The 27,495-nt window shown below is 46.8% G+C and overlaps 1 protein-coding gene across 2 annotated transcripts in view; it reads left to right on the plus strand.

Moving 5' to 3' along the window:
• FRMPD1 (FERM and PDZ domain containing 1) overlaps nucleotides 1–26,953 on the plus strand; it is a gene marked incomplete at its 5' end in the record, with an annotated part of 46,549 nt that extends 19,596 nt beyond the window's left edge. Inside the window, 11 exons of one of the 2 annotated variants that reach the window (XM_081237084.1) lie at nucleotides 3,434–3,541; nucleotides 7,096–7,191; nucleotides 11,509–11,634; nucleotides 12,713–12,832; nucleotides 13,682–13,818; nucleotides 14,837–14,963; nucleotides 15,107–15,202; nucleotides 17,197–17,379; nucleotides 18,192–18,339; nucleotides 20,729–21,535; nucleotides 24,504–26,953. In XM_081237084.1, the coding sequence (XP_081093210.1) occupies nucleotides 3,434–3,541; nucleotides 7,096–7,191; nucleotides 11,509–11,634; nucleotides 12,713–12,832; nucleotides 13,682–13,818; nucleotides 14,837–14,963; nucleotides 15,107–15,202; nucleotides 17,197–17,379; nucleotides 18,192–18,339; nucleotides 20,729–21,535; nucleotides 24,504–26,887 (4,332 nt within the window). In that variant the 3' untranslated portion in view covers nucleotides 26,888–26,953. The remainder of the gene's footprint in view (nucleotides 1–3,433; nucleotides 3,542–7,095; nucleotides 7,192–11,508; nucleotides 11,635–12,712; nucleotides 12,833–13,681; nucleotides 13,819–14,836; nucleotides 14,964–15,106; nucleotides 15,203–17,196; nucleotides 17,380–18,191; nucleotides 18,340–20,728; nucleotides 21,536–24,503) is intronic. The other variant, XM_081237085.1, reaches the window with a different exon arrangement.
• Between the last annotated feature and the right edge of the window lie 542 nt (nucleotides 26,954–27,495).

Consider the following 27,495-nt stretch of genomic DNA (forward strand, 5'->3'; position numbering starts at 1 on the left):
AGGCAAGGTGTGGTACCGATGATGCACAGAAAGGCACCAGCCATCCTAAACCACCGTAGGCCTAGGAGTCTTTTATATGTGATACAGGGGAAAGTATATAATCAGATTGTAAGAGAAAACTACCAAGGAGGAAAAGTTGACAGAAAATTCTCATTTTGAGAGACTTTAGTACATACCTCTTAGCCTTGGCCACAAATAGACAAGAAAATAAATAGGGGCATAGAGAATTTTAATAATGCATTTAATAATCTAATCCAACTGACCACATACCAGACCACCAAAAAAACTAAATTCCCCAAAGAAACAACTGTGTAAGTCTCTTTTCCAGAATATAATAAAACACAAATTGATAGCTATCAAAAAGTTAATTAAAACCACCCAGTCATTTGGAATAAAAATGTAGTCTCCTAAGTAAAGACAGAATCAAATGGAAAAGCAAAAATTACCATTATAGACTAGGTAGAAAATAATTAAAATTTAGAACTCTACTTCTTAGAACTTATTATATACAGTTGAAGCTATACTCAGAGTAAAATTCTTAACCTTAAAAGTGATTTTATTATTTAACAAGAAAACAGGTTAAGTAAATATTCAGTGCAAGAAGTAGGAAGAAAAGACTAATAAAACAAGCATGAAGCAGATTAAAGAAAATGATAAAAATTTAAATCTAAATGATGCTTTGGAAAACAGAAAAAATTGGAAAGTTGATAAATCCAAGGGCTAGTTCTTTACAGGAAAAAATTAAAAAATAGGAGAACTTTAGGGAAAAGAAATATGTGGGCCTTACATGAAGGAAACTAGAATAATACTGAAGGAAGTAAAATTTTTCTTTAATATAAAAGGAGTTACATATTATGTTCCTTGATGGGAAGACTACTAATATGTTGGATTTTCTCATGTTAATGTATATGCTTAAGGAAAATTCAGACTCCCTGTGGGACTTTTATTTGGATTTTGACAAAGTATATCAAGATGAGACTTATCAAGAAAATCTTTTTTTAAAAGGAATAATAAGGATGGCCTTGAAATACTAGATTTTAAAACTAATAAAGCTGCAGTAATTAAAACAGTGTGATATTGATGAAATGTTGGATATATCAATCTAATCAAATAGAAAGTCCAAGAATAGATACCAGTATAAGAATTTAGTATATGATAAATATGGCATCCCAAGTCAGTAGGAGAAAAGATGATTATTCAAGAAATTGTACTGGGACATATCTCACACCATTTGATGTTAAAGACTTAAATATAAAAAACAAACCATAAAAATGTCAACAATATGGATGGGTGTCTATCCAGTCGTAAGTTGCAGAAAGAACTCCTAAGCATTTAGGGAGTGGGAGAAGGTACAGTGGAACAAACAGCTATTTCATTATGTGGAAAAAATTAAATTTCTGTGGTCCAAAAACTTCATAACACTAAAAAGCAAAGAAATTGTTGCCTCCTCTCCTTATTTGAAGTGTTATTTTTTGTTTGTTTGTTTCTTAGAAGTAGAACAGGAAAAAAACCCCACCTAAATAGAACTAGGATGTTTGCCATAAATATGAAAGACCAAGTGTTTTATGCACAGATAAATGGAGATTCTTCTATTCGAAATAGAAGAATTTATCTATGAAATAATGTGAAACCAATGCGTAAAAAAACAGTATACTGAAAGCTAATCGCTATAAATGATCATGCAGGTGTTGAGAGATTCTTTGCATTTAGCTGATTATCATCTCAGTGGAGAACATCTTAATCTTAATTAGGTAGTTCTTTTCCTACTCTATTTCCAAGAAATGATAGCAAAAGATAGCACTTGTTAAGTAAGGAGAGAGAGAAACAGCATATATCTGCCTCCTTTTAAAAAATAAAAAGTATAGGGGCTTCCCTGGTGACGCAGTGGTTGAGAGTCCACCTGCCAATGCAGGGGACACGGGTTCGTGCCCCAGTCTGGGAAGATCCCGCATGCCGCGGAGCGGCTGGGCCCGTGAGCCATGGCCGCTGAGCCTGTGCGTCCGGAGCCTGTGCTCCACAACGGGAGAGGCCACAACAGTGAGAGGCCCGTGTACCAGAAAAAAAAAAAAAAAAAAAAACTAAAATAAGATAAAAATAAAAAAATAAAAAGTATAGGGAGAGGAAAATTAACATGTTCCAGTACCATTCCTAAGATTCCTGTGAGGTTCCCAAGAAAAGAGGAGTATGAATACTGTACTTTGGAGATCCTGCAGGGAAAGCTGATATTAGCCCAGGTGATGGCCCCTGTGCCCCTGAGAAACGCCCTGAATATTGTCTAGCCCACTCGGGCCTCTCACCAGAAGTTATATGATCGTAAGACAAATGATCATACATATTTTACTTCCGCAAGAATGCTCATCTTTGTCCGAGTGGATTCTTAGAGCCCTCAAATGATTTGAAATTGATTAGGAATTATAAAATCCTAAGTTGGAATATTAATTACTGCTTCTCTAGGACATAGAATTTTATGATTAAAACATGTTTTGGGGCTTCCCTGGTGGCGCAGTGGTTGAGAGTCCGCCTGCCGATGCAGGGGACGCGGGTTCGTGCCCCGGTCCGGGAGGATCCCACGTGCCGCGGAGCGGCTGGGCCCGTGAGCCATGGCCGCTGAGCCTGCGTGTCCGGAGCCTGTGCTCCGCAACGGGAGACGCCACAACAGTGAGAGGCCCGCGTAACGCAAAAAAAAAAAAAAAAAAGTATGTTTTGGTTTAATTGTATAGATCTGTATTTCTATTAATTATTTATAATACATTATTTATTATAATATTAATACTAATATTTAATATCTTATTTAATTTGTGCCAAAAGAAAATCCTACAAGGTAGATATATTGGTTATCCCCCTTTTACAGATGAGGACACTATAGCCTCACAGGCACATGGTCTCACATGCAGAAATCAGTAGAGCTGGGCTTTTTTCAGGTAGTTAGACTCCAGAACCCATGCTCATTAGAATTATGCTGTTTCTGCCTCCTGGTCCAGTTCCCATACTGTGCAGAAGAGAAGACTGAAGGCCAGAGAAAGGAGTGTGTACACACACACACACATGCACGCACACGCACACACACACAACTGGTTTTCTTCCATAACAATTTGTGTTTGAGGTAGTTCTCAGAACTGTTGAGTAGCTGAAGTTGGGTTGGAATTCAGGTCTCTTTGCTCACAGGCCAGTTCTCTTTGTCTTCATCATACCACAGCCTTTGGCCACTGTATTGAATCTTGAGCTGTCCTCAGACGCATAAGAACATTGGGTTGAGATCCCTAAATTTTATGAAAAGAGATCTCTAATGGGATGTCGTCCTTCTCTGTGGGTTTTAATTGAATTCTCAATAGCTGTCAAGCTTTTGCTCTTGTTTTTAAGAAACGAGAAGATGTACATGGCTTTTATGAAAGTCCCACATTTTTCTAAAGTGTGTCGTGTTAATGTTTTGCAGGGACTCCCCAAGTCCTCCTTCCTAACGGAGGAGAAGCGAGCGAGGCTGAAGACCAACCCCGTGAAGGTGCACTTTGCAGAGGAAGTGCTTGTCAGCGGACACAGCCAGGTGCGTCACTGGTCAGGGGGTTGAAATGACTCTTCATGAAGTGGGTGAGCTGCCTCCTGGCATGTATCTCCTGAAGACTCTGGAATCTGCAGCATGGAGGGGATGCAGAGGGAGTGCAGAGGGCTTGCTTGAGGCTCTGTGCCCCCTTAGTGAGGCACCTGCAAACGGTGGACAGGGAGAGACGCACTGGGTGTGGCTCTGTCATTCTGTGACTCCATTTTTCTGCCCTTGAAATTTCAACAGATTCCAATTGTTCATTTCTCATTCTAAATCTTCAAACTTAGTATTCCCTCTGCAGGTGATATATTGATAGTAGTGATGGTGGCCGGGGGAGGGGGGGGGGCTTTGGTTTTTTTAAAGAGCCCATCATCTATTGAACCTCTATTGCGTGAATTTTGGGTACATAATCCTTAGTCATCACCATACCCTGCATGGGAGGTGTTTTAACAAAAGAGGAAGCAGAGGCTTAGAGAGGTTAAGAGAATTAACCTCTGAGATCACATAGCTAGAAGTACAGGAGCACAGGTCTGTGTGACTTGAGTTCTTCTGTTTTCCACTGTGACATGCTGTCTAGTCCTTTTTGATATGGGAATACCCAGGATTGGTGTGGTTGGATATGAGGGTTCAGAAGACAAGTTTGTAAAGGGAAAATTGTGGCTAGCGTTTGATGTTTTCAATGTGGACGGTTAAAGACTCATATACTCATAATTTAAATATTTTCCACCCGATGGTCTTGTAACTATTACCATTCTGAATTCAGTGATCAATAATAGATTTTGAAACTTTCAAATCAGAGCTTGTCCTTATCTGGTTTTCTTAGCATAGAGACCAGTGAATGGGGAGTCACGGCCATTTTAACACAGGATTCAGGTGATCTGATTCACATCTGAAGAGCCCTTATTTTCTTCCTGTCCTGCTGCTTAACAGACTCCACCTTCAGTTAGACCTCAGAGTAAAAGGTGGATTTGTTCCGGAAGGTCTAGTGGGAGGCCTAGTGTATTAATCAGAAAAGACCTGAGATCCTGTCAGTCTGAAATATTTGAGTCTCTGTGTGTCCATGTTTGTGAAAATGGATCAAACCTCTTCAGCAAATTAAATTTTGATTCAACATGTGTTTTTAAGAGTAGTACATAGTTGGGCTTCCCTGGTGGCGCAGTGGTTGAGAGTCCGGCTGCCGATGCAGGGGACACAGGTTTGTGCCCCGGTCCGGGAAGATCCCACATGCCGTGGAGAGGCTGGGCCCGTGAGCCATGCATGGCCGCTGAGCCTGCGCGTCCGGAGCCTGTGCTCTGCAACAGGAGAGGCCACAACAGTGAGAAGCCCGCGTACCGCAAAAAAAAAAAAAAAAAAAAGAGTAGTACATAATAAAGAGAAGTAGAAGCTAGGACCAACTAACAGAACAGGTAGAGAATAAGGGTTCTGCAGATGTGAACCAGATCCCCTGGGGAGACTTGCAGCTCAGGGTCCCGAGTCTCCGTATCAGCCATGTGAGGCAGAGACAGCCAAACCAGCGAGAGTTCATCATTGTGACCTACATTTTCATCCTCTCAGGTATTTAAAAGATGATAAAATCAGTTGCTAAACTTTCTCCCTTGAAACATACTAAGACCCTAGAAGAATCTGAAATAGGAAAACAACATTTGGGGGTTTGGGTTTTTTTTTTATTATTGAGGTATAGTTGATATACAATATAAGTTTCAAGTTTCAACATTGTGATTCACAATCTTTAAAGGTTATATACTCCATTTATAGTTATTATAAAATTTTGGCCATATTCCCTGTGCTGATCAATATATCTCTGTAGCTTATTCATTTTATACATAGTAGTTGGTACCTCTTAATTCCCTACCCCTACCTTGCCCCTCCACCTGCTCCCTAGTGGTAACCTCTAGTTTATTCTCTATGTCTGTGAGTCTGTTTCTTTTTTGTTATATTCACTAGTTTGTTTTATTTTTTAGATTCCACATATAAGTGATATCATACAGTATTAGCTTTCTCTGTCTGACTTAAGGAAACCAACACTTCAAATATGCTTAACTTTGCTAACCGTTAAAGAAAGGCAAAGGAAAATATTAAGAACTGCTACTTTATACTTAGTAAATGAGCACAAATAAAGAAAAATGTAAGCCCTGATGCCAAGAAAGTAGCTACACTCATGTACTAATTGGTGGCTTTGTAAGTTGATCTAATCTCTGGGAGTAGAAGAAAACAAAACTTAATGAATGCCATAAAAGTGGGCCAAGGATCACATTCTCATTAATTTAAGTTTATAAAATAATTTAAATGCAAAAATCCATGTAGTTAAAGATATCTGTTTTACTGATAGATAAATTGCAAATATTTTGAAAAAATGTTAAATGTCTAGGGCAGAGGAATGGTTAAAGAAATTCTGATATTCCAACTCAACAGACTCTTTATAAGTCCATTAAAATTATAAACATTAAACCCACATGAAGAAGTGTATATGTGTTGAGTAAAAATGCACATAGAATCGTGCATGTTCTATTAGTGTGGCTCTCTAAAAGCTATTTACAGGTATAGATAAAAATGGGAAGAAGCCTTAGAGAAAAGCCTTGGTAATGGGATGATGTTATGGATGTATTTTTTTGGTAAATCACAAATAATAAAGTATCAAGGAAAGCATGTCATACTTGGGAATTCCAAAGATTAAGATTTCTAAATACCCTAAACCAGAATAGTGAGATGACAACATGAGCGACGTGAAATCCCTCATCCCTGACTGAGTGTGAAATGGCACTGGGATATGACCATATTCCTTTTTCTTCCATAAAAGTACTGTGGTTTAAAAAAAAAAATTACGTAGAGTGATGAATGTGAGTCTTGCTTAAACGATACAAGTGGCCTTATGTTTAAAAGACACAAAATTCTCATCTGAAAAAGACTGTCAGGTTTTTGAAAAAAGATGGTAAGCTTCTAACCCAGGTGGGCTTTGTACCCAAACTCTTTGCAGAGATTAGAGTTGGGGGCAGTTTATCTCATAAATCCGGAGTGATGGTTGGGATGAGTAGAGGCGGAGAGCAGCCCTCTGCCCTTTGGTGTTGCTTTACTGTAGGGAATGAAGCAGTAAAACGTTGAGGCGGCTCTGAGGGGGCATCCTACCCCCCCGTTTCACCCAACCCCACAAGGCACAGTGCAAGAATCTCAGAAAGGCCCATCTGGGACTATGTTCATGCTTGTCACCTCACTTACCAAATTGCATCCCACAGGGGAGGCAACCAGCAGTGAAGTGTCAGCTGATGGCCGCATGACATCATACAGGCTCTCACAGTGCTGTCAGTATGCTCGTGGCAGGGCTCACTCTTCACCGTCTTCCAGTTCTAGTGGCTATATCCCTGGAACAAAGCACGCCTGTATCTGTGTGGCATAGACCTCATCCATTGGAGAAATCTCCAAATGTCAAGAATCAATCTACAACGTAGTGAGGAGGTTGGGGAGAATCCTGCTCTCCTCACCAGGCAGGGCCAGGGAATCTGAGGATCTGTCACAACCAGGGACAGGGAGGGACAGTTTCAACATACTCTTGTGTTTTCCAGGGTAATTCTCTGCTGTGTATGCCCAACGTGCTCAAGGTGTACTTGGAGAATGGACAGACCAAAGCTTTCAAGTTTGAGGCACACACGACTGTGAAGGTATTCGGAATAAACTTGAATCTCTTTCCCAGTGAGAATTTGCTGGCTCCCAGGACCCCGGGAGCATCTTGCCAGGCAGCTGCCTTGGTGATCTCACAACCACCATGGTCTGAGCACCTGCAGTAAGCCAAGCACTGTGTTATCTCATTTCGTTGCACAAACACCCAGCAAGCTGGTATTTTAATCACCATCTTGCAGGGGAGGAAATCAGGGCTCAGAGAGATGAAGTACCCAATACAACTCATAAGCTTTCACCCCTAACCACTGGGATTCCCTGCCTCTTGTATGGGACTCCACCTGCTACCCAAAAGACTAGAGTCGCTAAAATCCCAGGCAAGGTGTGCAGGCAGGTCCAGGCCCCTGTGAATTCTATTCTGGATGGAAGTCAGTTTGACTTACATTTAACAAGTTCCCCCAAAGGAGATACTCTGAGGCAGGTGGTACAGAATGAGGTAGAAAGTGGTCTCTGTCTCCCAGGAGCTTGCAGTCTAGTTGAGGGAAGATGGACATTCTTGGAACTCCCAGTAGTCCAGGGCAGGACGAAGTAAGGGCTGTAAAGAGAGGGACAAGGAAGTGCTCAGCACACAGGGGAAAGAGCACCATCTTTCCATCTGACCATGTTCTGTCCTGTCAGGACGTCAGAGAAGGCTTTGCAAAGAAGCTGGACCTGAGCTGAGCTTTGAAGTGTTTCTAAGACTTCAACAAGCACAGGTGGGGAGTTCGAGGATGCACATCAATCTGAAGAAGTCCCATGAACTAAGGCAGAGAGCCAGTAAGACAGGCATTGCCCAGGAAGTAGTAAACCATCCCACAGGACTGGAACACAGGCCATTTTCTCATGGGAGGAGTGGGAGATGGCACAGGCTGGCTGGGGACGGCCTCGAATGGCAGGCAACGGAGTTTGGATTTTATCCATAGACAATAAGGGATGGCACTATAGTTTCTGAACAAGGAAGTAAATAGTGTTAGAGGGAGGCACCAGGGAAGAAACAAAGAAAGGAGTTGTTCAAACATTAAAAATCGTGTAAGTGTCAACACTGAGCCCAGCTCTTCTGATACTGGGGGAAGAGCAGGTTCAGGTGGGCACGTGCAGCTATAGGTACCAGACAGTAGCCAAGATACACACACACACACACACACACGCACATGCATTTGAGTGCACACGTTCATACTCAATGCACGCACATACACCAGTGTTCCCTGGCACCTCCCTTTGGCAGTTCCTAGGGCTGCCCCAAATGCCCTATTCCATTCCTATCTTGGTGTGACTGAGGAGAAGCTGGAGAAAGCCTGTCTGCTGGGAAGCTCAAACCCAAAGGAGGAAGGGAGGGGGGAATGGATTTGTTCAGTGTTCACTACATGTCTGGCACTTCCCTGGGTACTTTCTCGTGCACTATCTCACTTAATGCCCCCAGTAACCTTGTAAAGTGACAATTATCAACCTACTTTTCAGATGAGAACACTGGCCCAAGAGATCCCAAACTTGTCAAGGTCAGCTAGCTCCTAACTGGCTTCCAACTTGGTCTGTTGTCTCTGAACCCTGCACTGGAGGTGGCCACGCTGCCATTCTGCATGAAAGTTGTGTAAATGCGTTAGACAAGGTGTCTACTTCTGTCATCTCTGAGCAAAGTGCATTGGAATGGAGGGGATGATTTATTTAAAGTGAGTCCCCCTTTGGTGGCCAAAAAGACTTTGAGATGATTTACACACACCGCAGGGGAATTAAAGCCAAGATGACAGATGGAGTTGGCGAAATGGGGAAGGAGTTAGCTGGTATAATACTGGTTAATTTTACTTCCCTGTAGTAGCCGAATTTTTAAAAAGCAAGTCTTTTAGCTCTTTATGACAGAGCAAGGGGGAGGTATATAAACAAATCCGCAAATGGGTAAAAAAGGGAAAAACCACTGTCAGTTCATCAGTGACTTCTCTTCCCCACCGCCTTACCGAGAGAAGCAAATTTCTTACATTAGAAAACCTCTTTCTCTAAATCAAGGAAAATAACATGTCATTTGACCCAGTGAACATTTAGTGACTCTTGTGTGTGTGCCGGCAAAGCTGTTGAGGATACAGAAGTAGGTTATCCCGGCTCACTCCCTTAGGGAGCCTAGAGTCTTGGGGTGGGGCTGGGGTGAGGAGATGAGACCTGGGGTTATTTCACAAGGAGACTGTTGTGGGTACAGTGTGCTCAGAACCAGGAAATCGGGATGTGAAAATGGTGTGGTGTGGGCTCTAGGAAGAGAGAGCTTCCAGCTGGGTGGCAAGGAAAGACCCCCAGGATGTGATGGCCTATGAGGCCGACTTGGAAAGATGGACAGGAATGGGTCAGGAGTGGTAGGTGAAGACAGCTTCCCGGACATGTGGAATGACACCAACAAAGATCCAGTGATGGGAAAGTTTGGCAAGTATATGGGGCTTGCGAGCAGGGTACATTGGAAGAAGCAGCAGAAGATAAAGTGGGAGAAGTGGGCTGGCACCTGATACTTGAGAGCCTTGAATATTAAGCTAAGGAGTTTGGATTTGGGCTAGTGGGCCATGGGGACCACTGAATATTCTTGAGCCAGGGACAGCATGAGAAGTACAAGGCTTAGACAAGTTTCTCTAGATCAGGGGTCAGCAAACTTGTTCTGTAAAGAGGCAGATAATATTCTAGGTTTTGCAGGCCATGGGGCTTCTGTCATGGTTACTCAACTCTGCCATTGTAGAGAATGGGCATGGCTGGGTTCCCATATAACTTTAATTAAAAAAACAAGCAGTGGACCAGATTTGGCCCACAGGTGATGGTTTGCCAACCCCTGCTCTAGATGCAAGGTGGAGGTCAGATGGGTAGCGGGGTGGGGTCCTTAGGGCACCACTCAACAAAGCCAGGAGAAATGTGTGAACTCAAGCCAAAGGGAGAATGGAGAGAGGGGACAGAGTCCACTGAGGGGCTCTCCATCATGGCCAGCTCACAGTAGGCACTGAATTAATGTTGTTGAGTTACAGAAGCAGATAGACCCTTCAGGACTAAGTCACTGGTCAGTTATGGAGGGCAATGGCGCAAGTGGGAAGAGGATTCAGAATTGGGAGCCGTGAGGAGCAGGTAGCACCTGATGGTGTGGCACTTACTAAATCTGAGATTCTGGCAGGACATCTATGATGAGTCTGTGATGATTATTTATTCACTGAGTGAAAGTTTATTGAGCATCACTGAGTGCCAAGCTTTGGGGATATAATGGAGCACAAGACAAGCAAGGTTCACATTCTGGGGAAGTTAGCATCTAGCGGGGTAAATGACAATAAGCAAGAAGACAAACAGCAGCAGCTAGCATGTATTGAACACTTGCCATCTGCCAGGTGCGATTCTAAATGCCATATATGGGGAAATTAATTGACCGCACACAACCCCTGAGAGAGGTGTGAATATTATGACCATCTTAGAGGTGAAAACATTGAGGCATAGAGAGAGTAAGCACTTTGTCCAGGGACACACAGCTAGTGAGTGGAAGTCTAGGTCTAGAGCCCATTCACTTAACTTTACTGTCTTATCTATTACTAGAGACCAGAGCTGTCGTTGAAGAAAATCATATCCAGTAGTGATGAAGGAAGTCAACAGGACCTGGGACAGAGAATAGCAGGGGCAATCCCATTTAGACACAGCGACCAGAGGAGTTTTCTCTGAAGAGAAAGAAACAGCCTTGAGAAGAGTGTGGGAGGAGTGTGCCAGGCAGAGGGAACAACATTGTGAATGCCCTGAGGCAGCAAAGACCTTGTGATGGATGACAAGCGGCCACTGTAGTGAACGAGGAAAATGTGGCATGGCAACTCTGGTGGCACAGTATTAATTATCATGTCATCCCATCAGCCCCTCTAAATAGGCATCCTTATCCTCCATTTCATAGGAAGAAACAGGTTCAGAAGCATCAGGTTGATTTCCCGTAGTTGCATAGAGAGTAGGTGGTGTGATTCTGTCTGGTAAGCAGTTGATGATGCAGACTCCAGAGAGAGGATGAATCTGGAGACCTTGAAGAGAGGCATAAGGCCCCAAAGGATAGCTTCAGCCTTTCGAGTAAAGCAAGAGAGGGTGGCCGTATGGGTGGTGCTGGAGCCTTGAGGGAAGGGGAGCAGTGGGTGTAGGACCTTGAGGGGCAATGAGAAGTCCCATGTGTGGCCCGTCAAGATTTGGCTGCCTGCGTTGGCAGTGGACCCAGTCAGTGTAGGCCTTTCTCTCCCCAGCTGCACCGAGGAGCAGAGGGAAAGTGAAGGGAGTCCTCCCTGCTCTGTGCCTGAACGTGAGGGCTGGCCTGTTCCTCGGTGACCCTCATGCCTCTGTGCCTGCAGGACATCATCCTCACGGTGAAGGAGAAGCTGTCGATCCGAAGTATGGAGTACTTTGCGCTGGCCCTGGAGGAGCAGTACAACATCTCACGGCTGCACCTGCTGCACGAGGAGGAGCTCATCCAGCAGGTACCACCTGCTTCTGCTCCTGGTGGGGAGATCTGGGCTGGGCAAGCTGCACGCCTCAGCCAGAACCTTTGGGTATAGGGCTGAGTGCATCTGCAGGTTTGATGCGCTTCCTTGTGCTAAGAAGGCAAAGAGCTCACTCAGCCTGGATTTTGTATGAGGTAGGCAGGCCCCCATTTTGCAGACAAGGAGACAAGAGGCTTAGAGAAGTAAGGTGACTTACTCAAGGTAACACAGCCAATAGATCTCTATCTTTTGCTTCCAATTCTGATGACCTTCCTCTGAACCTGCTGCCTTTGAGATGTCAGGGAAGCATCTGTTGCTGTGTCTAAGCCCTTTTTGTGAGACTTGCCCTCTGAGCTCGTCCTTGACGGCAGGACAGGGCTAACACAGTCAGTCCACCTGTACCACTCAATCTTTCAGCCACTCAGTGATTTGTAATACCAGCTTTTTAAAGCCAAACACAGGTCAGTTCCATAATTTTTAAGAAGAGAAACAGCATGAGCAAGGCATGAGCTCATGGAAGCCGCTCTGAGCGTTCTTCACTGCAGATGAATTCCTACCATGGTCACTCATCTTCTAATACTGCTGCTTACAAACTTTTTTTTTAATCACTTCTGTTCCATTAGCATTGGAAAAAGAAATCAAGTTAAATCACTAAGATCGTTGAAGTGAAAAAGAAGTAAGGTACAGGAGAGAGAGATATATATACACACACACATAGATATGTATATATATAATGTATAATATACTATTATTTGTGGAAAAGAAAAGAATTTACATTTATAGGAGCATATATACACATAGACTGTCTCTGGAACAGTATATAAGAAACCAGTTGCAGAGATTTCTTCTGCAAAGGGGTTGATGGGATCAGTGGGAAACTTTGCTCTTTTGAGCCTTTTACATTTTATACCCATGGGAAAGTTAAATTGGCGGCAAAGGTCTGCACTGACTGGGGAAGCACTAAAACTGAAATCTCTGGGGAGTGTCTTTCATTGTCTTTTTTTAAAAGTTGTTTTGTGGAATAACTGTGAGAACAAAAGCAGAAGGTGAATCGCGTCTCTCTTACGCATCCCAGGTGGTACAAAGGGAAGAGTCACATGACTACCGCTGCCTCTTCAGGGTGTGTTTTGTTCCCAAGGACCCCCTGGACCTCCTGAAAGAAGACCCAGTAGCCTTTGAATACCTCTATCTGCAGGTGACCCGGTCTGCCCTTCCTAAAATAACAGTGGTTGTTCTCCAAGGTGGCACATTGGGTTATTTTGAACATGAGCTCAAGGCAATTAAGCAGCTCCCTGGTAGGGATTATCTTTATCTGAGGGAGAGTGGGCCTGATTATCCCTCAGCTTTCCTTTTTATGTCACTGTGTTGCTATGTTAGGAGATTTGCAATATATTAATGAAATTAAGGCTTAGTCCTCAATGTAGATGACACATTTTCTAATACCATTTAGGATCTTTAGAGTTACAGTTTTTATTGCTAAAAGGGGCATTAGTACTTCAGAGCCTTACTTCAGAAATGATGAAACTGAGTCTTGGAAAGGTCACATAGTTTGCCTGGGTTACCCATTTGGTGGTGGAGCCAGAAATGGGTTCCTTGATCTCCCAGCCTGGTGTTCCCCCTGCTCTGCTTCCTTAGGTGAGGTTTATTATGTCATTTTTATTCTGATGAAAAAATCATTTGGGAGACATCACCATTTTACAGATGAGATAACTAGGTGTATTGACTTGCCCAAAGTCTTATAAAAATGGTGGCAGCAAATAATAACAACAACAGCGGCAGTACTTTATATTTGAATAACACAGCGTCCCTATACCTGCTTTCAAACGCATTATCTAATTTAAACCTCAGAGAAGCCATATAAGGTAGATGTGACTGTCCTCATTTATCAAGGGGAAGTACCAGTGCACAGATAGTCTTAGTCAAGTAACCAAGGTCACACAGCCCAGAATTGGCAGAGCCAGGTCTCAAAGCTGCCTTTCACCTGAGAGAACAAGGAACACAATCTGTTCTTGTTTCCCAGTTCCTCTGATCTAATCTCTCCTAGAGCTGCAGCGATGTGCTCCAGGAGCGCTTTGCCGTGGAAATGAAATGCAGCTCTGCGCTCCGGCTCGCGGCCCTGCACATCCAGGAGCGGATCTACGCATGTGCCCAGCCACAGAAGATCTCTTTGAAATACATAGAGTGAGTGGCAGGGGACTTCTGTGTCCCGCCAGCAGCAGCTGTGTTGCATTTGTAACTTGGCTGGCCCTGGGCCAGGATGGCCAGATTCACAGAAAGCTGATAGTCACCCACCTACCCATCTGTCTGTTGTCTTCCCATTCATTTCCCTCTCCACCCTGTCCAACCCAGCCTGGCTTCCCCAGATATCAGAACCTGGCTGCTCCCTCTGGGGCAGAAACCACCTCCAGATGGAATGACACAGGATCCCTTTGTAATTTCCCAGTTCCTGGGAGGATGTCTCGGGAAATCAGTTGACAACTTCAGCATAAAGCTCTTCTGAGGGCAGGAATGCCTTGAAAATTCATTTGGTGTGAACCAATCATGTTGCATTAGATTCCTATTAGGGTAGTTTCAAGTCCTGAGGTTCTGATACCTCCTGATTCTCAGCTTAAAATTTCACCTCGCTCTGTGTGGTGTCACCCCGATTTGCTAACCTCTTGCCTGAGCATCAAAATCGGATGGGGAATTATATTTTAAAAAATAAAACAAATCCTTGGCCTTACCCCTGATATACTAGGTCAAATCTCTAGGGAGTGGTACCTGAGAACCTGTATTTTTAATGAGTTTGTTGGGAGGTTTTGAGGTTGTTAGGCTAGCATCATTCTGGAGCATGGCCTCAGGGATTCACAGGTGCTATGTGTTGCCCCATGAGAGCGTGCTATACAGGTGTGATGAGTATTGAGCTCCTAGAATGATCGTGGGGTTTAATTCCTGAATGGCTTGTTTTTGTGGAGTGTGTGTGTGTTTGAATCGAGGGATAGATAGATAGATAGATAATTACACAAACACACACACACTCTTCATGTATATATTTACATACACTCCACAAAACCAGCCATATATATCTTCTGCTGAGAAAGAAGCTCATAATTACAGTATTCTTAGAACACTAAGTACTGAATCAAATATAATTATGCTCTTCATTAGAGTCAAGTACACTGTAAAAATGGGCCTCCTTGTCTCCAATGTCTTTTGGCAGGAAGGATTGGGGAATAGAGAACTTTATATCTCCAACTTTGCTACGAAACATGAAAGGAAAAGACATCAAGAAAGCCATCAGCTTCCACATGAAGAGGAACCAGAATTTGCTGGAACCCAGACAGAAGGTAATGTAGCCACGGCCCCTGTCGATCACACAGCTGTCTGTTGTGAAACCTCAGGGAAAGAATTTTCAACATTGACTGCATTTTAGACAAATGAAAACTCTGACTTCAACAGTCTTTTTCATTTTCTTTTTTCCTTACTTAAGCAACTTATTTCTGCTGCCCAGCTACGTTTAAGTTATCTACAGATCCTTGGGGAACTCAAGACATACGGTGGGAAAATCTTTAATGCTACTTTAATGGTATGTATTAAAGAACTGTGGGGTCCTACCCTTATAAAGGTTGCAAGAGGTTCTCTGACGATCAATGTATCTTTTAGCCTAAAATTCCTGAGGACTGGGTCATGGACTATAATTTGTTTGGGAAACTAAATATTATGCCACTGGGGAGTGTCTGTCAAGCCATTGCTTAGAGCCAGCCCTCGGACAGATGCTGGGGGAGGCAGAGCTGAGTGAGATGTGATTCCCACCCTAAAATGATGGAGCAAGGCACCCAACAAGACAAAGCAAAGCCACAAGAGGCACAGGACCATTGCTGTGGGGTTTGATGACAGAGGCCACCACTGCTAGCTTCAGGTTGAGTGGGGAAGAAGGGGTTAAGGAAAGGCAAGAAGGTTGGATTTGGCCAGATTTCAGTACAGAGGAAAGGCGTTTTGAGGGCAGGGTACTGTAAGAAGTTTACCCTGGAGCTTTGGGTATATGAAGGTAAAGAGGAAAAAATGGAAATCATGAAGGAAAGATAAGAATGTTAGACTGACTGCCATGCTGGGGCCCCGGTTGTTCAGAAGAAGGGAAGAAGTAAGGGGTGGAAGGATGAGAAGGGAAAAGAGAAGCAAAAGAGCCCCCTGCTGTGTTACCCATTCCTCCCCTGGCCTGCTTTTTGGAGCCTAGGCCTAGAGCTATGTGCTTTGCGGCAGTCAGTGATGGGGGGTGTGGCCTAAGGGAACTCTCCCTCACCACTCAGTCAGCCCCAGAACTCTCCAGCACAAAGCCAGACAATTTACCAGTTTTATATATATATAAATATTATAATAGCAAAACTCCTTTCAGTGGATTTGGTGTGCCTCTCAGTCATTTACAGCAGTGATGGGTCAATTTAATCAGACTGCTGACCTAACAGTGTAAATGGAAAAAGGAAATCAGTGTTTTGACAGAAAGGAAGAGCATCAGATAGTCAGAGGAAGGGAAAAATAGATTGAGTCTTTGTACAAGTAGAGGACTAAATGGTAGAAAAGAGACTAGATCACAGCAAGGAAACTTGAAAGTACAAGAAAAACTACCCACTTTTCCCAAGGGCTAAACCTGCCCTCTGCCAACTGTCTAGGTCCCGTCCCCAGCTCCTCTTTACCTTTCCTGTCTAAGGAAAGAGCTGGTAGTGGGAGGAGAAACCAACCACGTTGAACTGGCTCAGGGTGCTTGCTGGGCACTGGGGGTTACAAATGTAGATACATGCAGACTCTGTTGTCAGGGACCTTAGCATGGAATATGACTTAAATACAAAAAATTACGGTAAGAAGTCTTACCTCAGTGCTATCAGAGAAGTGCAGAGGATATGGTGTGAAAACAACACAGAGGAAAAGGACTGTTGTGGTTTGAGGAGCAGGTCAGGCCGATGTTTTCTGTAGGCAGTAGGGTTTTTTGTTTGTTTGGTTGGTTTGTGGTACGCGGGCCTCTCACTGTTGTGGCCTCTCCCGTTGAGGAGCACAGGCTCCGGACACGCAGGCTCAGCGGCCATGGCTCACGGGCCCAGCCGCTCCGCGGCATGTGGGATCTTCCCGGACCGGGGCACGAACCCGTGTCCCCTGCATCGGCAGGCGGACTCTCAACCACTGCGCCACCAGGGAAGCCCCAGCAGTAGGTTTTGATGGAAGCTTTTAAAGAAGGGTCAGGGTTTCAGTAGATAGTGATGACAGGCAAGGGATTCCAAGAGGAGGGCACAGCATGAATATAGGTACATAGGTGTGAAAGTATATGGTTGTGTTTATGGAACAGGTCAAAGTCCTGTGGTTTGATTCTCTATTGTGAAGTGTATTATGGGAGATAAAGTTATACTTAATTTATCTGTAGATGGGGCCCAGATTAGGCTATCACCTAACTTGGTAGTCTAGAGGAGTGGTGGTGAGGACCTGAAATAAGAATCAAGGGGTTTGCAGAGAGAGGTATCATGTCCTACATGTATAATGTATTTTTTCACTAGCTTGTGAATGGAAACTAATTCTCTTTCCCCCCTTCTGCAGTTACAGGATAGAGAATCCTACATCGCCCTTCTAGTTGGAGCCAAGTATGGCATTAGCCACATTATCAACAGCAAACTCAACATCATGTCCACGTTGGCAGAGTTTGCAAACATCAGTCGTGTAGAGCTGACAGAAGAGTCTGAGAAAGTGAGCATGGTCAAAGTGCATCTTCAGAACATCAAGGTAATACATGGGGAAGAGATTTTTGAGTCCAGCTTCTGGAATCTGGGGCTAAATATTCAAGGGTAGTTTATATGAGTTTGGATATTAAGAAAGTCTAATGTCCAACATTTGCTTAAGAGGTAGAATTGTCCATCCTGTCCCATCAAAGGGAAAGTGATGAACAGGGTGCATTTTCCTGGACAGGTCCTAAAAGGTTTTTTATATAAACTGAGCTGGACCATGTCCTTTCCTGATGGGTTCAGAAACTTAGATGGGAGCACCAGAGGGTTTTATTACATGCATGGGACCAGAATGGCTGCCCAAGATTTTGGATGGCAGCAGTTAAAATGGGTAAATGGTGTGGGGTACTTCCTGAGCCTCTCTGGAAGGTCCTACAGTTATCCTGCCTTCCTTTGATTTAATCCCAACATGCTCAGGGCTGGTGCTTCATTCTTCTTATCCCCCTCTCCTCCTTCTCTACTCGCTCCTGCTCCTTTTCCTTTTCCAGGTCAGGTCTTGAAGGGGCCCCATGGTTTGAATGAACAGGGTAGGGTGGTTGGGATAGGGGGACAGGAGACATTGTGGAGATTGGATGGGAGGAGCCCACTGGGCACATGTGAGTGTGTGTGCATGCATGTGTGGTTGTGGGTGTGCACACGTGTGCACACTCATTTCAAGTCTTCTAGATGAGAAAATGGGACACCAGAGGGCCTGCCTGTGGACCATGGCTGGATTTAGCTGGAATCTCTCACTGGCGCCACATGGCCTTGTTGCCAGTCTTCAGACTATCCCTTAGCCCTTTATAAGCATAAGAGCTCTCTTTACCTTCAAAGGTTCTGACTTTGCTGCTGGAATCCAACAGTGCAAAAGACCTAGCCTGCCTGATTGCTGGGTACTACAGGCTATATGTCGACCCAGTTACCTCCGTTTTCCTCTGGCCGGGAAACAAACAACAGGTGCACCGGGTATCCGCTGAAGAAGGTGAGGTGCTGAGGCTTGCCCCAGTAAGGACAGGCCCATTTCACTGCCTTGTAGGTCAGGGAAGCCTAAAAGGAGGTGGTGCGTTGAATGGAGCTGAGACTCCCACTCAAGTGGAAGTAAGCAGTTGATCTTTCCAAAATCCTAAATAGAGAAGCTTTCTTTGTACCTGAGAGTCCCCTAAAGCCAAAGAAGGCTATGGAAGGTCTCTGATTCCCTGTAGTATTTTCTAAAATCATCTCTAAGATCCACTGCATTTTATCTTTCTTTGCCAGTAAAACAAGATGTCACTTATTTGTTCAGAAAATACAGCTGAGGGTTTCCCTGGTGGCGCAGTGGTTGAGAGTCCGCCTGCCGATGCAGGGGACAAGGGTTCGTGCCCCGGTCTGGGAGGATCCCACATGCCGCGGAGCGGCTGGGCCCGTGAGCCATGGCCGCTGAGCCTGTGCGTCCGGAGCCTGTGCTCCGCAACGGGAGAGGCCACAACAGTGAAAGGCCCACATACCGCAAAAAAAAAAAAAAAAAAAAAAAAAAGAAAATACAGCTGACCTAGTTTCTCATCCCATTCCTAGATACTCTTTTGCATTCTCTTGAATTATAATAAAAATTCTCAACCTCACATGTTTAGAAGAAGGGGGTACCTGGAGATAGAAGGGAAAATCATACGATGTAAGGAATGAAGTAGGGGAGGCCAGATGAGATGAACATTTTCCCAGGCCAGCTCCCAGTTTCTACCAGGCTTTGCTTCAGCGCTATTTTTTTTTTAATTGAGGTATAGCTGTTTTACAATGTTGTGTTAGTTTCTACCGTGCAGCGAAGTGGAGTTCCCTGTGCTATACGGCAGGTTCTCATTAGTTATCTATTTTATACATATTAGTTAGTGTATATATGTCAATCTCAATCTCCCAATTCATCCCACCCCCCTTTCCTCCCTTGGTGCTTCAGCACTATTTATGCAGCGTTTTCCCAGTGGTTTGCTGATAAATGTTTAACAACTGTCTCTGCAGGGATAAAACAAAACAAAACAGAATTCTAATTTGAAGCAATTGCCTATTTCCATGGCATAAACGCTCCCACCGTGACTAATTTCAAGCCCCCGATGTGCTGTCACTGAACATGAAGGTGGGGAGAGGTGCTCAGTAGCGCACCATTATATGGCATTTCCTCCATGTGGATAAAATAGGCATAAGTAATCATAGATATTGGATGAGACTAAAGTAAAATAATTAGGAAGTGAAGATTTCGTGTGCTTGTTACCTTTGTCTTTCACACAATTTATGAACAAGGGATGATACTTCTGAATGTGGTCAGGGACACAGTGCCCCATGGAGTGGTGCTGTTGTGGAGGCCTGCTGGGGGTGCAGGGCAGTTGGCAGTGGCCACAGGAGGCCTCCAGAGCAGGAGGTATTTGAAAGAGGTCATGAAGAACATGGTGGAGTTAACCAGGCAAAGAAGGGAGGAGAGATCCTTTGAAGCAGAGGGGACACAATGGAGGCATGACACAAAGGGTCATGCACTGTGACAGGGTGACGAAGTTGCTGAGGAGGGGTATGGGCCATACTGTTAGAGGGTGACCAGGCTGCTGAGGGGATCAGGGCCATCCTGTGAGAGGCCCCAACCTTAGTAGGAGAGCTTAGGTGCTTCCCTGTAGACAAGAGAAACCAAAAGAGGGTTTAAATAGAGTGTAATGTGATCAGAGAGGAGTTTAGAAGGATCACACCTGGAGGCTTATGGTGCATGAGAAATTGGAGACCTGGCTCAATGCCCCCCCAACACTCTCACCATGAATCCCTCCCAAGTACCAGCAGTGGATGACTTTTAACTTTCCTAAAAGCCCTATGGCACCAGTAGGTCCCTAGGCCAGGCTTCAGAATGGTGCCAGCCTAGCAGCCTCAGAACCCCCCATAAAGTTGCTAAAATACAGATTCCTGGGCCTCACTCCCTAGATATCGGACTCAGTTCATCAGGGCTAGGTCCAGGGATCTCTTCTGTTTTGTTTTTTTTTTTAAATATGACTCCCTATCTGATTTTGATGCCCAGTCAGCACAACAGAGCTGAGAGTTTTAGGAGGGGCTTAGGAAACCAACTAAATACCCAGATGTTTCCATGGACAGATAGATCTCCTTGGAGATGGAGGTAATCCTGTCTCCTTTAGTGGTTGTTCAGATAGGTGTGGGAAAGGAGACTTGACACTCTGCGGAGAACATGGAATTTGGAGTCCCATGGACCCTGTGTCAGTCAGTGTAGCATGATCTGGGCCTGTCACCCTTCTGAACCTCAGTCCTCTCATCTGGAAACTGGGAGGGCAGGCAGAGAGGGGGCGGGAGGACACATAAGCACCTGCCTGTCCCCAAATGCTGTTTTGTAACCCTTGGTGTCTCCTGTGTTGCAGGCTACGAATCCAGGGCATGCAGTGACTCCGAGGAGTCCTCTGAAGTAGACTGCGTGTTGGAGCCCCTCTCTGACAGACACCTGCTGAAGCTGGGCCCCTGCAGACCACTTGTAGAAGAGGAGCAGCCTCCTGGGGACAGCTCCACGCCTGAGGTGGCCGAGGAAGGCCCAAGCACCTGCGGGGCCAGCAGCAAAACAGACAGTGCTGAGTCTGAGGCATCGGACTCGGCCAACACTGAGAGCCGAGGCTGCAGGACCAGTGGCTCAAGCGAGTCCATGGATGCCCTGGAGGAGGATGACCTGGATGCCTGCTCCTCCAGCAGGTCCGGCTTCTTCCACCTGAGCTCAGTAGGCTTCCCAGAGAGTCTTGATTCTGACAGCCAAGAGGAGAGAAGTAGGATCGAAACCAGTGGCTTTCTCTGTCTCCTGGACCTGGCTCAGAGAGCCAACCCTGAGTGCCAGAAGACAGAGTTTTCTGAGAGTCCCGCTCCTGAGACCTTCAGCTGGGGACCAGAACTGAGCGCGGTCAGGCTGGACCCCAGGATGTACGAGGGCAGCCAGATTGACTACTACAACCTGTGCACCAGTGTCTCCCCCGCCAGCCACCTGACCGACAGCTCGGACAGCACAGCTTCCCGGCAGGGTCGGGGCCTGGCAGCCTGGGCCCAGCAGGGCGGGCCTGAGGCCCAGCCCAGCTCCACGCTGCAAGCGCTGGCCCTGTGCCTGCCGCTGGCCTTGGAGGATGGCAGTTCGGATGAGGAATTCTATGATGCAGCTGACAAGCTCACACCCCCAGATGCCTTCTCAGGTAAGCCCTCCCTCGCAGGTCTGCGGATTGTACAGGCAGCTCCTCAGTACCCACCGGGGGCAGGGGCCAAGCTTGATGGGAAAACAGGTAGGTAAAGCACGGTCCTTGTTCTCTTTTGAGGTGGGCCAGCTGGGCTCAGTGGATCACATTACGGGCATCCCGACTTCGAGTAAGGGCTACAAGGGAGGTTCAGAGAACTGTGGGCAGGCGGAGATGGGTGGCATTAATTCAACAGTGGGAATCAGGGAAGGCTTCCCAGAAGAGGCAGCAAGTGGGCCAGGCATTGTAAGATGGACAGAATTTACACAGAAAGAAAAGGGTTTGACAGCCCAGCAGAGGGAAGCAGCTGTGCCACTGTTGACCCCAAAGCTTTAAATGAGGCCTTGAAACAAAAAGAACCTAACTGGGGGCTTCCTTGGTGGCACAGTGGTTGAGAGTCCGCCTGCCGATGCAGGGGACACGGGTTCATGCCCCGGTCTGGGAGGATCCCACATGCCGTGGAGCGGCTGGGCCCGTGAGCCATGGCCGCTGAGCCTGCGCATCCAGAGCCTGTGCTCCACAACGGGAGAGGCCACAACAGTGAGAGGCCCGAGTACCGCAAAAAAAGAAAAAAGAACCTAACTGACAGGCTGTTGGTGGCCCTGAAGGGACCCGGACATAAGGCAGGGGGATCATGTTTCTTTCAGGATCCTCATCCCTTCCTCCACAAAGAGTGTGGGGTGTCTTTCCACACAGAATGACTTCCTAAGCTGATCTGAGATCCTTGCGGGACATTTACACACACACACACACAGTCTCTCTCTCTCTCTCTCTCACTCTGCACTCTGAAGAAAAAAATTGGAAAATAGCACACAGACATTAGGGGTGACCTACTAAGAGCTGGGGAAGCTGCAGCCCTTTTCTTTGTTCCAGCCCTTTCCTGTTGCTCCCTGCCCTCTAGTGGTTTCCCGTTGCTCGTGGGAGAAAGGCCAGCTTCTTGGCAGCCCCTGCAAGGCTTCTTGAGGCCCTCTGTGACATGGCCTCTGCCTGTTTCTCTCCTTCCCCCTGAGCCCTCTCCATGCATTCCTGCCACACAGACCTCCTTGCCATTCTTTAAAAGTGCCCAGCTCTTTTCTACTTCCAGCTTTTGCACATGCTGCTCTTTCCACCTGAAACATTCCTCACCCTGATCTTTGGTTGCTGATGCCCATCCATCTATCAGGCCCCAACTGGAAATTCACTTCCTCTGGGAATATTAACCAGACTGCCAGGACTAGGGCAGGTTTCCCCATCCCTGTCACACACCCTGGGTGCTTCCTGCCTGGCACTTAGCACTGCCTGTAGTTGCATATTTATTTGTGTGATTTTTGTATTGATGTTTCTCTCCTTCACTAAACCGAAAACTCCTTTGAGTGTGGGAACTGTGCATTTCACACTCATCTCTGTGTCCTGGCACATAGTGCCTGGCGGTTGCTGCTAAATGGATAAATGAATGCACTCTCCACCATCTACCTTGACTTCATTAACTGACCTAGAAACCTATGGCCAGATTGTGCCCTGCTTCCCACAGAACCCAGCCAACTGCCATCCATGCCCCCAGCCTTGCCCTTCTGGGTCAGCCATTATGCTAGAGGCAAGATGGGCGTGAGACAGACCATCAGTCAAGGCCTTCCTTTATGGGAGTCCAGTCAGGGATATAAGGTCCACACTGGACACTCCCTCTTTTACAGAGAGCCAGTGAGGTGCTGGGGAGACAGCCCAGACCTGGGACTCCTGAGCCTGGGGTCTGGTCTGGCCCCTGACTCAGTGTGGGAGCCTCTCCCTTTTTAGGCTTCAGAAACACCCTTGGTCAGTGGCTGTAGGTGGCCTAGAGCGGCAATTCCAAAACGTGGCTGGAATTCCAAAACATCGAAATCACCCAAGGGACCTGGTTAAAATACTGTAAATTCCTAGATCCCAGCCTCAGAGATTCTGATTTAGGAGGTCTGAGGAGCAGCCTAGGATTTGATGAAGTTTTTAATAAAGTTCAGCCAGGGTGCAAAAAACTGATCTGAGTCTAAGAGCCCTCTGATTCTCAGGTGCTAGCCTGTGATCTTAATTCCTTCTGGCTGATTCCCAGGACTTCTTCACAAAAGTGCGTCTCCTTGCAGAAAGATCCATCCTGGTATGTGCAAGACCCCTCACGCCCATGACTGAGAGTCACAGCCACTTTTTGTCAAAAGAAAGCTCACTTGGGACCCTCACCCATGTAGTGACAATCATAACAATGACAGCACTGGATTCCTTTAGTGAACACCCATTAGGCACAGGCCTTGTGCTAGGAGCTTGATACATACTAAGTCGTCTAACCAGCATGGCAGTGCTGATCGACACCACTGGTACTGACTGACTTGGGTTAATGTAAGCACAGAGAGAAAGTGTTGAAAGGATGTAAGATAGCTTAGAGGATTGCCAGCAGAGGTGAAGACCTGGTTCAGACACAGGCAGCAACCAGATCAGGGGGTGGGGTAGCAGGATTCTTCATTGTACTGTCAGGATACTGTGGCTGCAAAGAATGGGCTCTACTGTTTTGTGTGTGTGCGTTTTTTTTTTAAATCAATGTGTTTGAGTTTGAAATTTTAGGAAATTTTGTGACTGACTTTCTAGGTCATAAATCTGACCACTTGGCTGATGTGGATAGGGCCCCTTCATTAATAGTTCCAGCAGACTGTAACCACTGGGGAGATGTCATTCCCCAAAAGGAAGTTGGGGTACTGTGACCAAAAGATAAGGCAATGGATCTTGGGCAACCAAGAACCAAAAAAGGTCTACCACGGTGATCATCCCCATCTTTCAGAAGAGGAAATTGAGGAGCTCAAGATTTAACGTGCCCACGGTTACACAGCCCAGCCAGGATTTGAACCCAAGCAATCCTGAGTCCTGAGCCCAAGATCTACAAGTCTCTTTGTTTTTCTGCTTTTCATGTTCTTTTTCCTTTCTTGGTTCTCAGGGCTCAGAGCTGCTTCTGCTGCAGAAACCAGTGCCACAAGCTCACAGAATAAGGCCAGCACTTGCAGCCCTGAGGACAGCCTGCATCCTGGGCCAGGTGGAAGAGAGCCAAGCAGAAGGGGAGGGGTGAAGAAGTATGCCAAGACCCTGAGGAAAAGAAGGTCTTTCCTACAGACCAACTACACCTGTCAGGTCTCATTTCCCCTGATGCCATCAGCCTCCCTGGAGAGCGTGGACGACGTGTGCTACTATGACCGGGAGCCCTACCTGGCCCTCAGTGCACCCTCCCCAACTGTGTCCTGTCTGCAAGATGTGCAGGGTGAGCCTGGCCTCCTGGAGACCAAGGCCCTGGGGCTGCTGGCTCCCCTGAGGGAGACCAAGAGCAAAAACCCAGCCTCCCGGGCCATGGAGATGGAGCCTGAGACCATGGAAACCAAGTCGGTCATCGACTCTCGAGTGTTTTCTATTTCTGCCATTCGCCTCCGGATTGACCCCAGCCATAAAGAGAATTCAGGGATTGCCCCTCTGACCGCCAGTGTTGCCAGTTCCCCAGAAAACACTCCTCCTAGTCCCAACCCAGGCTCATCTGGCCCAGATACGGCTCAGGTAGGGCTTCCCCAGACCTCATCTCCATTTCAAGACTCGGATGGCAGTGCCCCCCGAGAACTTGCCATGGAGCTTGGGGACAGCACCCCCTCCCTCTCCAGTGCTGACTTGAACCCAGACAGAATCTGCCTGACCATCAGCCCAGGGCCACATAATATCTCTCAAGGAGACACACTGGAGCTGGGAGGAGTCCAGATAGAAAGAGGACTGGGATCTCTGTTTACAAATCATATGCAAGAAACTGCCCCCCAGGACACAGGGTCTCTGTTGTCTCCTCAAGACAGGCCTAGAAGTGGTGAATGTGGAATAAATTCAGAAGAGAAGATGGCTTCTTTCCCTACGAAGGAGGAGCAGCAAGGACAACTATCTTTGGAACGTGATAGAGAAGTTACAAACAAAAATGGCACCAACTTATTTCGTGATGAATCTGAGAAGGATCCAGGTGACCCCAAGGGTGATGTGTTGAATGCTGTCCCACAGACTATTGGTGTCAGTGCTCCAGCTGGTGGCATGGTAGCCTCCCTCTCCTTGGAGACTCCTGTAACAAGGACTGAACAGACCCCACCACATTCCCCCAGAGACCCCCAAGGACAAAGCAGAGAAACCCCAGGCCAAGCCTGCCAGGCCCAAGAACAAAAACCATTGGCAGAGCTGGATTTAGACCTGGATTTCTTGCTTAGGAACCAGACCATTTCATCAGCTTTCCCTCTGGAGGAGGTCAAGGCAGAGCCACCTAACCATGCGATAGGGGAAGATACCACCCCTAGGGACACTCCTCAGCAGGTCTGTTTGAATCCAGGGCCTTCTCTGCCAGAGCCACTACCGTGTTCCCAAGAGGAGCCCCACTTAGAAGGTTCAAATCATTGTTCACTGCCAGAAAGCAAAGACAAAAGCCCTAGCATGTGCCTTCCTAATGAGAAGTCTTTCCTGTGCTTTGCCCCAGAAAGCTATCCTAAAGTTTCTGCCAGTCTCAGGACGGCCACATCTTCGGGGTTTGCAGGTGTGAATGAGACTGTGGCCCCTAGGACTGGGATGGAGCAGTGCAGCTGCCAGTTCTCCTATGCCACGTGCTTCCATGGCCTGCAGCCAGAGACGGAGGAGGAAGACAGGGGCCTGGAAGCACACCCCACAGCCCCCCTCACCTCACCACCCTCTGCGGGAGGCCAGCTGGCCCTGCCCTGGAGGCCTGCCCGGGCCCACAGCTGCAGCACTGAGCCCCTGTCGAGAAACAGCCACATCTGGCCAGAGTACTGCACCAGGGCTCTGAGACAGCTGAAAGCTGCCCCTGCCAGCACCCCCGAGGGCTTCATCCAACTCACGGAGAGCTTGCTGGAATTACAGGACATCTTAGAAGCTTCCTGGGGAAATGGGAACACGCACCCTCCCGAGAAGTGCACCTGGCACTTTTCTGAAAGCCGGAGCCGCCTCTGCATGGGCTCCCAAAAGCTCCTGCTGAGCTGTCAGCACGTGATCAGAATGGACCAGTCCCCCGAGGAGATGCAGGGTGCTGTGCGCGACACCTTCCAGCACCTGGTCCAGCTGGCCAGCCTGTGCTTCCAGTTTACAGCCTGCAGCCGCTGCTCCACCCGACACAGAGAGGCAGCGGGGAACCTGAGGGATGTGGTGTACACCTACCACCAGTTTGTGGAGGCCGCTAAGCTGACCTGCGAGAGAGGCTACCATGACCTGAGTGTGAAACTCTTGGCCCGTCAGTGTACGGGCCTCACAGCCGCTGTATTCTGTTTGACCCAGAAGTTCTGGTTCTCCACTGCCCTGTGAGCGGGCCAGTTGCCCAGACCCCCTGCCCTGCCCTGGACACTTCCCTGAGCAGCTCCTACCATTCCTCTGCCCACCCCTCTCAAATGTTTATTATTTAGAGCATTCAAATAAACTGCTGCTTAGTCTTTGCCTGAATCATACAGAGTGATGACAAGTTGGGGTCAAAAGCATCCGCTCATATTTGTTCAACAAACATTCACTGGCTTATTCATAAAGATGAGTAAAGGGCTTCCCCGGTGGCGCAGTGGTAGAGAGTCCGCCTGCTGATGCAGGGGACACGGGTTCGTGCCCCGGTCCGGGAAGATCCCACATGCCGCGGAGCGGTTGGGCCCATGAGCCATGGCTGCTGAGCCTGCACGTCCAGAGCCTGTGCTCCGCAACGGGAGAGACCACAACAGTGAGAGGCCTGCGTACCGCCAAAAAAAAAAAAAAAGATGAGTAAGACAAGCCTCTGCCCCTGGCCAGGATGCTCACAGGCCCTCTGGGTAGGTACAGATAAGCAGATTGCCATCAGTAATATGTGTACCCTAGGAGGAGCATACCTTGCGAGTGTGGAAGCAAGAAGTCACAAACTGTCCCAAGAAGGCAGGGATGAGGGAGGAAGGTGG

Source organism: Mesoplodon bidens (assembly GCF_964165515.1).
Source record: "Mesoplodon bidens genome assembly, chromosome: 6".
Classification (NCBI taxonomy): domain Eukaryota; kingdom Metazoa; phylum Chordata; class Mammalia; order Artiodactyla; family Ziphiidae; genus Mesoplodon; species Mesoplodon bidens.